Source organism: Danio rerio, chromosome 2 (assembly GCF_052040795.2).
Source record: "Danio rerio strain M-AB ecotype USA chromosome 2, GRCz13ab, whole genome shotgun sequence".
Taxonomy (NCBI): domain Eukaryota; kingdom Metazoa; phylum Chordata; class Actinopteri; order Cypriniformes; family Danionidae; genus Danio; species Danio rerio.
The window spans coordinates 5,540,109-5,555,844 of NC_141022.1; the positions used below are offsets into that span (position 1 = coordinate 5,540,109).

A 15,736-nucleotide genomic window follows, 5' to 3' on the forward strand; every position below is an offset into this window, starting at 1 on the left:
AATGTGTAACCATTGACTTACTTAGTATGAAACACAAATATTATAGAAGTCAATGGTTACAGGTTTTTAGCATTCTTCAAATGATCTTCTTTAGTGCTCTAAAGAAATGTTCTAAAGACATGTAACCATTGACTTCCATAGCATGAAAAACAAATGCTATGAAAGTCAATGGTTACAGGTTTTTAGCAAATCATCTTCTTTAGTGTTCTTAAGAAGCGCCCTAAAGATGTGTAACCATTGACTTACATAGTATGAAAAACAAATATTATGGAAGTCAATGATTTCAGGTTTTTAGCATTCTTGCAACTATCTTCTCAAGTGTTTAAAAGAAATGTTCTAAAGATGTGTAACCATTGTCTTACATAATATGAAAAACAAATACTATGAAAGTCAATGGTTACAGGTTTTTAGCATTCTTCAAATTATCTTCTTTAGTGTTCTTAGGAAGGGTTATGAAGGTGTGTAACCATTGACTTACATAGTATGAAAAATAAATACTATGGAAGTCAGTGGTTACAGGTTTTTAGCATTCTTCAAATTATCTTCTTTAGTGCTCTAAAGAAATGTTCTAAAGACATGTAACCATTGACTTCCATAGCATGAAAAACAAATGCTATGGAAGTCAATGGTTACAGGTTTTTAGCAAATTATCTTCTTTGGTGCTCTTAAGATGTGTAACCATTGACTTGCATAGTATGAAAAATAAATACCATGGAAATCAATGGTTACCAGTTCTTAGCATTCTTCAAATTATCTTCTTTAGTGTTTTTGAGAAGGATTATAAAGACATGTAACCATAGACTTACATCGTATGAAAAACAAATATTATGGAAGTCAATGATTACAGGTTTTTAGCTTTCTTCAAACTATCTTCTTAAGTGTTTTAAAAAATTGCTCTAAAGACGTGTAACCATTGTTTTACATAGTATGAAAAACAAATACTATAGAAAATACTAAGCCAAAGGAAAATGAATGAACAAACACAAGTGCCCAGCTCGAAGTACATGCAATAGGAATACTAAATGATATATCAGTAACAACAACAGTGAAAGTAAATGGAAAGAATGAGAATAATAATGCACCTCATGATCTCAGAAGCCTGTTTGGTGGTGATGGTTTGTGCTGGGATGCTGGGCAAGCCGGAAGACTGAGCTGGTGGAAACTGGGTATGATTGAATGAAGGGAAACCTGGAGTGTAAGGGTCACCAGTGCCAAGATGGACCTACGAAAGAGCATTTTAATACATCAGAAATCAACTCATGATAAACATGCAAACATCATGCAATCTGAAATAGTTTTAATGATTGTTATGATTAGAACTGTATTCATTTCAATGGAAACTGTAGCTCTGTGGTGCTTTATTGATAATATTTTAGGCATGTTAAAGCTGCTAAATCTTAATACAATGTCCCAAAACAAGCTAGAAGGCATTCAAATGTACAAGTAATAGGAATTGATGCTTTGCCATGTATAATGGTTTTTGTAGCGCTAACATTAGGAATGTCATAAATCTGTCATAAACATAATAGTCATGAAGCCATTAAAATTGTGTCTGGAATATTTTTCTGATCATTTTTTTTTTCAGTGGAACAAACTGAATTTGACATCAAAATGTCTCAGTAAAATTGTCAATACTCTGTCAAACTATTTTACAATACTATGTTATATATTTAAAAATGTATATTTAATGACATTTAACAACATTGTAATGACCTATTCAATTTGTACAACTAGCTAACGTCAATAAAAACCATTAATGATGCTGTTATGACATGACAATTGTGTTTAGGACAGACTTATGATACAATAAGCTATGCTATCATGGTAATCTCAGGTTGTCATGATAAAGAAAAAGACGTTTTGTTTGTCAAGATGTCATAAAGAGCTCTCAAACAATGTTGCTGAGCAAATGGCCAATGTTATATGCATGCATAAAATCTCCATATACTCAAGATGTGTCATTCATGATTATAAAGGTTTTGGGACAGTCTTATGAACACCACCTTAAAGTAAAGTTTACCATTTTAGCTATTCATGATTAAAAAGGTTAGTGACAGTCTTATGAACACCCGCTTTAAGTAAAGTGTTACAATTTTAGCTATTCATGATTTTAAAGGGTTCATGACAGTCTTATGAACACCCTCTTCAAGTAAAGTTTTACCATTTTAGTTATTCGTGATTATTAAGATTTCATAACAGCCTTATAAACAACCTCTTTAACTAAAGTGTTACTATTTTATTTAGTCATGATTATAAAGGTTAGTGACAGTCTTATGAACACCCGCTTTATGTAAAGTGTTACCATTTTAGCTATTTATGATTATAAAGGGTTCATGACAGTCTTATGAACACCCCCTACAAGTGAAGTGTTACTATTTTAGTTATTTGAGATAATAAACAGTTCATGACAGTCTTATGAACAGCCCCTTCAAGTAAAGTGCTAGTATTTTAGTTATTCGTGATTATAAAGGGTTCATGACAGTCTTATGAACACCCCCTACAAGTGTTAGCATTTTAGTTATTAGTGATTATAAAGGGTTCATGACAGTCTTATGAACAGCCCCTTCAAGTAAAGTGTTACCATTTTAGTTGTTAGTGATTATAAAGGGTTCATGACAGTCTTTTAAACACCCCCTTCAAGTAAAGTGTTAGCATTTTAGTTATTAGTGATTATAAAGGGTTCATGACAGTCTTATGAACACCCCCTTCACGTAAAGTGTTACTATTTTAGTTATTTGAGATTATAAACAGTTCATGACAGTCTTATGAACACCCCCAACAAGTGTTAGCATTTTAGTTATTAGTGATTTTAAAGGGTTCATGACAGTCTTTTAAACACCCTCTTTAAGTAAAGTGTTACCATTTTAGTTTTTTTACAGCTAGAAAATAATCGGATAAAGGTAAAATTTTACAACTTACATGGCCAAAAAGAGCAGTGTTTTCTTTAATTTGGTAGTTAACAGGATCTGGGTAAATCAGCACGGCACTAGCATTCAAGCTAGCAGCATTCGCAACCTATAACAAATGCATGAAAACAAAGGGATGAATATGCTTGAATATTACTTAATATTGAATATCGTTATTATTATCATCATTTGTTCAATATGAAACATGAGTGTGTGATATCACCAACCTTTTCAGCATAACTGAGCAGTCCAGCTCTGACCAAGACCACCTTTTCACTCACATCAGCACTGACCTCTTGCAGGCGTCTGAAATCCTCTGCCCGTCCATAATGGGCATACAGAGCTGCGCCCTATTTGACAAGAAATAAGGAATACCTCATATTATTCATTGACTTTTTATATACATATACAGTTAGAATTACTAACCCTCTGAATTATTAACCCACCCTTTTTACCCAGTTTCTGTTTAACAGAGAAGATTTTTATCAACATTTCTAAACGTAATAGTTTTAAAAACTCATTTCTAATAACTAATTTCTTATATCTTTGCCATGATCGCAGTAAATAATATTTTACTAGATATCAAGACACCAGTATAAGCTTAAAGTGACATTTAAAGGCTTGAATACAGAACATGCTTTGTATCATTAGCTTTCCACTGTTAATAAGCAATTAGTTGACTAAAGATAAAGATAGATCAATCAAAAATAAAAATTGTCATCATTTACTCTCTCTTTACTTTACTTGATGAGTTTCTTCTGTTGAAGATATTTTAAAGAACGCTGAAAACCTGTAACCATTGACTTTCGTATTTGTTTTTCATATCATGGAAGTCAATGGTTACAGCTTTTCAGTTTTCATCAAAATATGTTATTTTGCATTCAACAATCGAAATTTTGGAAACAATTGAGTATTTTTGGGGTGATTTATCCCTTTAAAGTGAGTAAACCTGTAGTGATTAAAATAATAAAGTCCTAGTTTTGTGCTGAACAATTCATCTGTGCATGTTATTAAAAAAATAATAAATAGTTTGCCCTTCTTATCTTTAATTGAAATCTGAAAATGTAGTTCCTGTTTTTTTTTTAACTGCCAGATTATGTATATCTTAGCAAATGGGCGTAGCTAACATACATATATTTATTTTTTATAATTATTTTTTAGGGTTTTTACCTTTATTTGATAGGACAGTACAGAGTATTGACAGGAAAGCATGGGGAGCAGAGAGAGGGGAAGAATCGGCATATTAAATGCAGCAATCGAACTCGGGTCGCTGTGAGTGCATGTTTCGACTCACTAACCACTACACCACTGGCGCCAACAGAGGCTAACATATTTAACCACGCTGCTCCAACTGTCAGTTTTGACAACAAACAGAAATGGTGAGCAGGAAGAATCCATTAGGTTGTAATAACTTTCCCCAAACATTTTTCCAGCTCTTTCTGAATGAAATGTTTCTTTACTACATCCAATCAGCTTGCAGTAAAAACAAGCCACGCCCACTGTTTTGTCCTTTAATATTCTATTCCTCTAAGTATTGCGTCACAATATGAACCGCATCTTCCAGTTCATGGGAACGTTAAGTAAATTAAGTGTATGTAACTGTATGTAGTAGTTATAAATATTAAGTTACGCCAACTTAACAGTTTCAAGTTACAAAGGATTTACTCAATTTTAAAGTGAAGTCAACTAGTAGCTTTTAAAGTGCACTAAAATCAAGTCTTTTTATTGTAGTCAACTTTTAAAACGTCTTAACACGTCTATAGATCCTTTTGTTTAGCTCAAGTGTACTGTTTCTTATATTTAATCAAATGATTCCTTTGGCTAAGTCCCTGATTGGCATTGCCACAGTAGAATGAACCACCAACTATTCTAGCATGCTTTTACACAGCGGATGGCCTTGCAGCCGCAACCCAGTACTATTACAAAATCTAAATATTAGAGTTAAATCCTGGATTATTTATATTTATTTTTTAATAATGCTGACCCTGACTATATGAAAGACCTGTTCAAACTACTGTCAGAACTAACCTGCACTGTTTTAATAGCACTGTAGGCCAGATAGCCCTCGGTTGTTCCCACCACATTGTTACGGAAGAGCACTCTGTTATTGGATGCACCGGGATCGTGGACTTTCACATAGTGCTCATCGGTCCAGGGGTTCATTCCCAATGTTTTGAATTTCCCCATGATTTTATTAGCCAGCATCTCATCACCTGAGCTTCCCGCCTGGTGACTGAGACTAGAAAACTCCCTGCAGAGAAACACAAACACACATTTGAGATCAACTTACAGTATGGATAAATTAGAGCATTGTGAGCGTTTGTACATGTTTTTGTGACATATAAGGACACAAAGCGGTATAAATTACATTGGTATGACACGGGTGTTACATTAAAGTGGTGGAATATGAGGACACTGCTGATGGGACACTTCTCAAAAGGCTTATAAGTGAAACAGAATGAGTTTTTTTCAGAAAGTAAAACTGTACACAAGTTTCCTGTGAGGGTTTAGGGGTAGGGTGAGGTTAGGGCAATACAAAATACAGTTTGTACAGTATTTTATAAAACCAATGGAAACCTATGTAATGTCCTCACAATTCACAAAAACAAACGTGTGTGTGTGTGTGTGCAATTACTTGAAGTTGCTGTTAATGTTTTCAGTTGTCAGTTTCCTTTTGAGCAATGCCCTGAGATCACTCCAGTCCAACGAAACAGCGATTTCTGGTCTCACCGGAGCCGTCTCACTAAACACCGGACAATCTGTCTTGATTTCAGTTTTGCCTGTGCTTTTATTAGACATGTAACCAATGAGGTATCCTGAAAGACGAAAAATACAGAAATAATTTTTATGCTTGGAAATATTTGCTTATTTATACACAATTTTGGCACCAGACGCCGATATATAGCAGCATTTCACTTCAGGAGCCCAGGGTTCGAGTCCCGACTCACAGACCTTTCCCAACCCACCATTCCCTCCATTTCTCTCTCTCTCTCTCTCACCAATTTCGCCGTTTACATACCATCCTATCATAATAAAGGCAAAAAGGATAAGAATAAATCTTAAAATAAAATAAATCAACACAATAAGTTGTTTCTTTGTCACAGAAAGGCAGCAAACCAATATTTGTGACCCACAAAACTTCTGTTTCGTTAGTATTTTTAGCCAAAAATACATTGTAAAGGTATTAATGAACGGTTCTTAATGATTTTTCTTATATGCCAAAAGTAATTAGAGTATTAAGTACAGATCATGTTTCATAAAAATATGTTTCATAATTTCTTAGTGTAAATATAAAAAGAATATCAAACATTTTTTCTAATTGACAATATGTAATGCAAAGCACTTCATTTAGACAACTTTAAGGGCTTTTCAGATGATGTAAAAATCTCAAATTTCACAAAATTGACTGGTTTGAGGTCCAGGGTCATATTTCCCATCAAAACCCTGTACCATGCCAATCATTATTAGCTAAACTATTAAATACACAGGCTAATTTGTGTATTTTTTTGTACCAAAACAACATACAGAAAACAATTTGACACACCCTAATGACTGAGCAATCTAAATAAACCATTTCTGAGAGTCATGTCATAAGATAATTACCAAAAAGGAAGAGGAGCAGAATGCCAACGACGAATCCGCAGACAGTTTTGGGAGAGCGCTGGTTCAGCTTGCTGGGGTAATATTGACCATTACGTTGGTTTTCCCCAACACCGTTCGCCTCCACCTCTTCATCCATGTCAGACGACAGCTTCATCTCCACATGGCTGTTGTCGCCCTCCATGTTCTGGGTCAGGTTAAAGCGCGTGTAGGAACGTGGTTCCCCATTGAACTGGAAAAAGATTTACGAGGCACCGAAATTAAATACTGTCCGGTGTTCTCTTCACTATACAAACATTATTTGTCACGTTTCAGGATAGAAAACAGGAACAAAATGGGAGTAGAATCCAAGTGCAGATTTAATAATGTATTAGTGCAGTGAAAATGACCAAAAATCCAAAAATCAAAGTAACAAAGTAAACAAACAAACAAGGAACTCCAACAGATTAAACTAGAACTAGAACTAAACAACTCTGACAGGAAACTAGACAGGAATCAGGAATAACATACCACTAAGACGAACGACGAACTAACAAACAGAAGATGAATGACTGAATATATAGTCCAGGTAATCAACGGGGAAACAGAGACAGCTGTGATTGCAATCAGTGTATATGAAAGACCGGGTGTATGCACGAAGGAATGTGTGGATATGTAGTTTTATAGCATTTATCCATGTTTAGTCTTAAAGAAAAGGTGAGTTTCTCCATTTCAAACATATTATCTACAATTGTTATCCACTCATCCTTTGTTGGTGGAATCTCTTCCATTTCTTGGTTATTGCTTTTTTACTAGCAACTAATAGTATTTTGAGAAGGTATTTGTCTTGTGCATTAAAATCGGTTTGTATGTTTCCTAAATATATAGTACCAAAGCTATGATCAATCTCAAAACCCAGTATTGATTCAATTTCAGTGACCACCATTAACCAATAAGATTGGATTGCTGGACAATTCCAGAATATATGATAATAATCAGCCATAAAATTGTTACATCGTCTCCAGGGAAATCAGCATTTTACACTGTGAAGTAAACTTATTGAGTCTTACAAATTTAAGTGAATTTAACAAAAAAAATGTTGTCAACCAATAAAACTCAAGAATTGTGGTGTTTCAGCTGTGGTGAGTCGTTTGAACAAACACAGTAGCAAACGTCATTTTTTTGAGTGCAGTTAAACCACTGAGGATGGAGGTTGAGAGAGCTCTAGGATTTCATCTAACATTTATTCATTTATTTTTAGAAGATGAACAAATGTATTGGGACGACTTGAGGGTGAGTAATTATTAACAGAACTTTCATTTTGGGGTGACCTAACTCTTTAAATGACCATTTGTTATCTCTTAAATAATTCATACATTTCAATTAAATGATTGTCTTACGATTTTGGAGATGGTTGTCCTGGCTTGATCCATTTGTGACCTCAAAAATCTGTGGAAAGAGAATAAAACATTGTCAACAAAATCTGTATCTTTTTAAATTTTTTACTTTATATTTATGATTTTCTTTTCTTTTTTTTTACAGAACAACCTCTTCCCCAACAATTTAACCCTGTACAGATTAGAAAATAAAAAATAATAATAATATAAACATTTTAAATAAAATAAGATAAATAACACAAAATAAATAAATGAGTACTGCCATTCTAAATTCTTTTCAGGGGACACATTTAGTTACATTGTTACCTCAAATTACATTGGTGATAAGTAGGCCCACATGGAATCTGCGCGCGCAGATTTTCTGCAGAATTGCACACATTTTTAGCCCATCATTAATTCTGTTTATTTACTTGAGTAAATGTGTGTAAATCTATATTTATTTAGTTTTTAAATTAACTTCAGCAATGTTACTGACTACTATAAAAATGTTCATCTGATTTATTTATGTCTTTTAGTAGATGCTTTGTTTACCAAATAAATTTAATCTAATTGAATTTGCATTTTAAACATTAAATAAAAGTTAAAAAGATATTATTTTTTGATTTCATATGTTAAGTGTTTGTTTTAGTTATGATACTTCCAAATTAATTCAGCAGATTTTTACCAAAATTCTCAGCAGAAAAACTAAATGTGCACATCTAAATATCTTGTAATGCTTTTCCACCTCTTCAGAAAAACATCAGTCTTCATTTGTTCACTTGCACATGCAGTCATTTTTACATAGACCTGTTTAAGTCTCTAAATCCACTGAGGCACCTTTGAGAGGCCAACAACATCTATATCTAAAATCAGTGTGAAGGAGATAAATCTGGTCATAACATAATTATGATTAGATTGTTATGTCAACAAAACAAGCCGTAAAACAGTCTGCGATAACAGATGCTATAATATATGTTAAAGCGCTCTAGTGCACACTGTTTGGCTTAGGATTCTCTTAAAGTGATAGTTCTGACATTCATTTACTCATCAATCACTTGTCACAAACCAGTTTGAGTCATTTTCTGTTGAATCCAAAAGACATTATTTTGAAGAATGTCGGAAACCTGTAACTATTGACTTCCATTGAACTTGTTTTACCTACTATGGAAGTATAACTTGACACCTACTAGTTTGAGCATCGATATCACAATATGTGTATCCGTAATACACTTCAGAATTAGATTATTTATTGAAGATTAAAATATGAAGATTTTATTAGATATTATTTTTCTATTATTGTATAAAATTATTTATACAATGATGGCCATGTTATTTTATGTTTGATTGTTTAATTTTAGTATTTGAACACTGTTAGACTCCCCAGAAAACCAATAAGCGCTGTTTGTTTTACTTTTAGGGTTCTTACACCTTTTCCATCTTCAAATTCCAGCACTTTTCAAGCACTTTCAACGTGTATTTCTATGCTTTTCCAGCACCTAACAACCACGGTAAATTACATTAATATATGCTGTATGTACTTTCTCACATTTAAATCCATAGTGCTTGTTTAAAAAAAAAAAAAAACTTAAATTGTTGAATACTTTAGAACTAAGATTTATTGAAATAGTTCACCGAAAAAGGGTAAAATGGGCTGTTATTTGTAACTTTAGGTGGTTTCTAAAATAAAATCTGTCAGTGTTATTTTTATTCTCTCTCGACCTTTATATTCAATTCAATTCAACTCAATAATTGCTTTATTGGCATGACAATTGTTACAAATGTATTGCCAAACCAGTTATAAAGTTTACATAAAAAGTAACATACATATATAATAAAAAACAGTACACACAGTAAATAGTAGTAGTAAAAAAAAGATATTTATATATAATAATTAAATAAAATATCAACAATACATCATATTATTCAATATATCTCATTAATATTCAATATATTATATTATTATTCAACATTATTCATACAAATCAATACAAAAATAGATCAGAATAAACTGTACATTTTTAGGATAAAACAGTAATAAACAATAATAATCAGTATATTTACAATGATTCATTTCTAATCATCTGGGCATGTGTATGTTTGTTCACTGATGTTTTTATTGGTCTGCTCTCTCTTTATGTGACAGGCATTAATGTATTGGGCCGCTAGAAGGACACACTCATTTTTTTCCCCTAGTAAATATTGAAGCTGTGTTTTATATTTTATTATATTCTATAATATTTTATTATTTTATAATATTATATATTTTTTATATTTTATATTGTGTTTTTATATTTTTGTGGCTGTAGCTCCCAGTCATTTCAAGGAAGGCAAGTGAGCCAATCAGAAGAGCTTTAAGACGGTGCAGGCATTGCAGGCTTTGTTTACTGCCGCAAGTTGATATGCTGACTGTTGTAAACTATTTCTGAGCGCTGCGTTTTGCGTTTTTAGGTGCAAATATGCATTGTGCGTGAATGTCTTCTTAAATACGTGCATGCGCTGAACATTTTGCAATGAAAACTGGTCCCACAGCAGCAATTTTATGCACTCGCACAAATGCTCCCAAATATATTTTGAGCTCGCGTAGATAAAATTGTGTGCATTTGCAAACAAAAATTGTCGCAATTTCGAGCCCTGTAATTTCAAGTTCAAGCAAGTTCAAGCACTTTGTCCAAAATCCAAGCACTTTTCAAACCTTGAGAACACTTTTTTTTAAAAATCAAACATTTTCCAGGATTTCCGGCACCAGTACGAACCCTGTACTTTTATTTTTGCGTTCATTCATTCATTTTCTTTTCGCCTTAGCCCCTTTATTAATCAGGGGTCGCCACAGCGGAATGAACCACCCACTTATCCAGCATATGTTTTACGCAGCGGATGCCCTTCCAGCTGCAACTCATCACTGGGAAACATCCATACACACTCATACACTACAGGCAATTTAGCCCACCCATTTCACCTAAATAGCGCATGTCTTTGGACAGTGGGGGAAACCAGAACACCTGGAGTACACCCGCAAGATCACAGGGAGAACATGCAAACTCCACTCAGAAATGCCAACTGACCCAGCCGAGGCTTGAACCAGTGATCTTCTTGCTGTGAGGCAATCGTGCTACCCACTATGCCACCGTGATGCCGCCTGTCCTATTTATATATGCTTAGAGATGCTGATTTTTGCATATAAAAAGTCTTGAAAACTCCAGTCAATCTAAATGTCTACATTTTTACTTTAGAGACCTGCATCTAAACAGTCTCTTGGTCAATGCGTGTTAAGATTTTGAACATCGTCTTGGACACTTTTAATGCTTCCAAACGACTTGCTGCATTTATAAAGTGCACATGTCTTGAGGTTGTTCAGTATGATGCCCTTTACTTTCTATCTACGATGTAACTAAACATTTTAGTCAATTACCATAGACAAGAAAAAATAAAGTGACTTTAGGTTGAAGGAAAATAGCGGAGTAAACGTACCAATACTGCAGTAAAATGTCCTCAAGGGAAAGTAAAATACACATTTTTAAAACTACTTACTAAATTATAATTCATGAGAAACTCTGCTCAGTAAATCGAGTGCATGTTACTTTACACCACTGACTATATACTGAAAATGCTGTACAGTATGTGTGCACTATGTTTGCACAGGATAACAATCATGCATCTCTGCAGGCCTGTCACTGTTTGAGTTTTCCCACTAGCTATTATCAATATAAAATAGAAATTATAAACAGCACTAAGAAATCAAAACTCTTTTTTTTTCGGTAGAGGTTTAAGGTTACAAGTTAATCTAATAATCCACACTAGACAAACAAGCCTTCTCAAGACAGTATGATTCAGCAACAAAATGTTACATTCCTTCAACTATGTAGAAAAGGGCATAAAATTACAGCAGAAAGAGTTGAAGCATGCACCGGCTATGAACTGGCTCGGACACATGCATGCTAGAGATAGGAAAGCGCATGTGGACTACACCCTACCGGGAAAAAAACTCACACACAATCAGATCAAACCAATCCTCACGTCCGTTGGGGCCTGACTTTTTAACCTCCTACTTGTCTTTTCCTCAGAAACTGCACTGAAGTATGGCGAGGTCTTTTGGGTTTTTCCAGTTGTCCCACTAATGCTGCAACTTGTGATGTTAGATATGCACCTGCTTTTGTTGCTACACGATGTGGGAATATACAAAGCAATGTAAAATAAATATATATATATATATATATATATATATATATATATATATATATATATATATATATATATATATATATATAAAATAAAATAATAATAATAATAATAATAATAATAAAGGAAAATTTAAATAATAATAATAAAGTAAAATAAAATTAAACAATAAAAAAATAAAAGAACAAAAAAATTCTGAAAAAATTATAATTAACAACGTAAATTTAAAATAAAATAAAAAATAAATAATAATAATAATAATAATAATAATAAACATGGGAAAATTAAGTTCAAAATTAAATATATAAAATGAAATAAAATAATATCAATAAAAGAAAAATAAACTTAAATTAAAAATAAAATACAAACATTAATGGAAAAAAAACATTAAAGGAAAATTAAATTTAAAATTAAATTTAAAATTAAATAAAAATAATATTAAACAAAAAATTCAATGGATAACAAAACAATATATAAAATAAAAAAACACACAAAAAACTAAAATAATAAAAAATATGGATAAATAAAATTTAATTAAACACAAAATAGGTATAAAATAACATAATTAAATATAAAATTTTAAAAATAACAAAATTCTAATAAACAAGGGAAAATCTCAATAAAAAGTTTTTTTAAATAATAAAAATAATAATAAAATTAAATAAAAATGAAAATTAACTAAAACAATTTAAAATAATAACAATAATAGAAAATTATATTAAAAATAATTAAATTAAAGGAAAATTATATTACAAATAATTTAAATTATAATAATAATAAAGGAAAATTACATAAAAATAATTTTAAAACAATAAAAAAGGAAAATTACAATTAAAATAAAATAATTATAAAAAAGACAAAAAATTCTTAAAAAAATAAAATAAGAAATAAAATAAAAATTAGTAAAATAAGAAATGAATTAAAGTTGAGTTTGGATTTTAAATTTGCTTTTCTTTTAGATTAAAAAATAACAAAAATGTTCTATCGCAGAAAAAAAAACAAAAAAAAAAAACAGGTTTAATCCATTCATGCAGTACATTTAGATCTGACATCAAGCTTTTTTATCATGTGACTGTCTCACCGCCACCTGAATCATTTCAGTTTTATATTTTTTCAGAGAAGTAAATGGATGAAACAGTCTAAAGTGATTCACATTTGAAAAATAACCTCTCCAGAGGCATATATGTAACATATAACTCTATTTTTTCAGGATTAACCTCAAACTATTTCTGCATCATGAACTTCTAAGTTTCCAAGAATGTGCACACATTGTTGAATAATCTTTACAGAACTAACAGAGAGGATTAAAACTCAAGCACATCATGTGACGGTCACACAGCCTGAAAACACATTGAAACATGTTTCAAGTCACCTAATAAAGTCACTATTAAACTAAAGATATTCAAAATGTTCATTTGCACCTTTAAATGAATTCAAAATTCATACAAAACAGCAGTAAGACTAAATACTTAGTGAAAATTCTTTAAATTAAACACATTACTTTGTTAAATATAACTAAAATGGCATTATTCACATTTTTTATTATTAATAATAGCAATACAATTTACATTGAAAAAACATAAAATATAGTAAAATACCATACAAACCTAAAAAAACAAACAATATATGATGCCAATTTAACAATTCATTAATAAATAAATACAAAAATAAAATAAAATTCTGCATAAACAAATTTTCCTAAATATTACACGAGTTACATATGTAATTGCAATAATAATAATAATAAATATATGAATGAATAAATTAAAAATATACAATTTAATGTCAATGAATTATGTATTAATAATACTATTAATTATTCCTACAATCCTAAAACAGTTATAAAAGGTGACCACTGCTTCATATAAGCATTATATTACTCCTTTTATTTCATTTTAAATAACTTTTTCCAATTACTTCCAGTGATTTGAGCGTCAGACTTGCTAGAAATATCGTCATAATTTAATGCACATTTTCACTTTTCTTTGTCAAATCCTATAAACATCAAAACGCGCTCAAAAAAGGACTTTATTTTAAATATTAAGCCTTTTAACCCAGAAGTGATATAATAACTCATTCAGACATGAACTTGGAACAGGTGACGATCTTGAAAGGACAAGTGTTGGCTGACCCTGAAGAAAATGTCAAACCCAGCTACAGCCAAGTGCAAAAATACCAATTAATAATCCTAAAAATCAACTTTACAAATGAACCTGCAGATTATATTGTGCAATAGTACACTTATATCAATTTTATTTCGTTAATATTTTTATAATAGCCTAAATAACACATTTATGAGGGCATTTAAAGTAGTTATAAATGTAAGATTTCCGTTGTTATTATTATACAAGAGTCTCATCAGTTAACGTGAAGGTCAGCATTGAAGAGCACGTGTATGATGAACACCAGCTCTGTCATTGAGGTAAAGCTCGTTTTATATTCGAGCATTCGTTCATTTTTGATGTGACAACGTATTGTACTTTGAATATGGGTCTGAAATACCTTAAGTATGACTTCAAAACAGTATTAGCACTATTTAACAGTGCTTTGATAATACTTTTATAGTCGTTGGCTGCTAATAATAAGGATAACTTTCTAAAATTATATTATTAAGAATTTAAAACCATCATTAATTTCCTCAATTGCACCTGTTCTGCACACGCTAGCATAAATAAAAGCGATTATAACGTGATTAAATTATCATATAGATATATAATTAGTTTTTTGTGAGGAATAATAACCCTAAACGCAAAGGTTCAACTATGCACTCGTCTTATATATGCATAATACACATTTCTCAGACAAAGCATTTATGAGGGAAACTTCTGATAAGTCTTACCACAGGCTCCTGCCCTCCTGACGGCGAAAGACTCGAGCCGAGGCTGAATACCGAATAACCTTGCTGCTCGAGCATGCACGGTTCTTCTCGCGGAGGGGCGGGGTGAAGCGGTGTCACTTCCGGTCGTTCCATATTAGGAAAGTAAGTGGTTCAAGACCTGATTTTTTTAGCTTTAACATCATTTAAAGTGTAAACGATGTACATTCTATATATTTATTATATAATCATGATCTAAAATTCATTCATTCGTTTCCTTTTCAGCTTAGTCCCTTTTTTTCACCACAGAGGAATGAACCGCCAACCTATCCAGCATTCGTTTTATACAGTGGAAGTCCTTCCAGCTGCAACCCAGTACTGGGAAACAACCATGCACACTCATACACTATTTAGTTTATTCAATTCACCTATAGCGCATGTCTTTGGATTGTGACCAAACTGGAGCACCAGTAGGTGCAAGATTTTCCCTTAAACAAGCTAAATAAACTTAGGTTTTTAAAATATTATCTTACTCACCTTCTGGTAGATTATTTTGTGTGTTTTAAGGAGAAACCAACATCATTTTGTCTTTAAATATTGCCATATTGTGTTTTTATAGGCAGCACAGCGACTGAGTGGTTAGCACTGTCACCTGACAGCAAGAAGATTGCTGGTTCGAGCCTCGGCTGGTCCAGTTGGCATTTCTGTGTGGAGTTTGCATGTTCTCTCCGTGTTGGCGTGGGTTTCCTCCGGGTGCTCTGGTTTCCCTCACAGTCCAAAGACATGCGCTGTAGGTGAATTGGATTAAATTGTCCGTAATGTGAGTGTGAATGGGTGTTTCCCAGTACTGGGTAGCAGATGGAAGGACATCCGCTGTGTAAAAC

The 15,736-nt window shown here is 32.2% G+C and overlaps 1 protein-coding gene across 3 annotated transcripts in view; it reads right to left on the bottom strand.

Annotated features, from left to right (window-relative positions):
* The window catches only part of tfr1a (transferrin receptor 1a), a 30,848-nt gene extending 15,916 nt beyond the window's left edge, over positions 1-14,932 (bottom strand). For 2 of the 3 annotated variants that reach the window (XR_015477711.1, XM_087239317.1), the window contains exons 1-8: positions 14,877-14,932; positions 7,886-7,934; positions 6,510-6,738; positions 5,542-5,722; positions 4,935-5,157; positions 3,134-3,256; positions 2,920-3,015; positions 1,083-1,222 (exon numbers count right to left, since the gene is read on the bottom strand). Coding sequence is in view for 2 of the 3 variants with exons in the window: in XM_087239317.1 (XP_087095443.1) it covers positions 1,083-1,222; positions 2,920-3,015; positions 3,134-3,256; positions 4,935-5,157; positions 5,542-5,722; positions 6,510-6,738; positions 7,886-7,918 (1,025 nt within the window). In the remaining variant the exon portion in view is untranslated. Of the gene's footprint in view, positions 1-1,082; positions 1,223-2,919; positions 3,016-3,133; positions 3,257-4,934; positions 5,158-5,541; positions 5,723-6,509; positions 6,739-7,885; positions 7,935-14,876 lie in introns of those variants that run through there. The other variant, NM_001009917.1, reaches the window with a different exon arrangement.
* Positions 14,933-15,736: the final 804 nt, after the last annotated feature.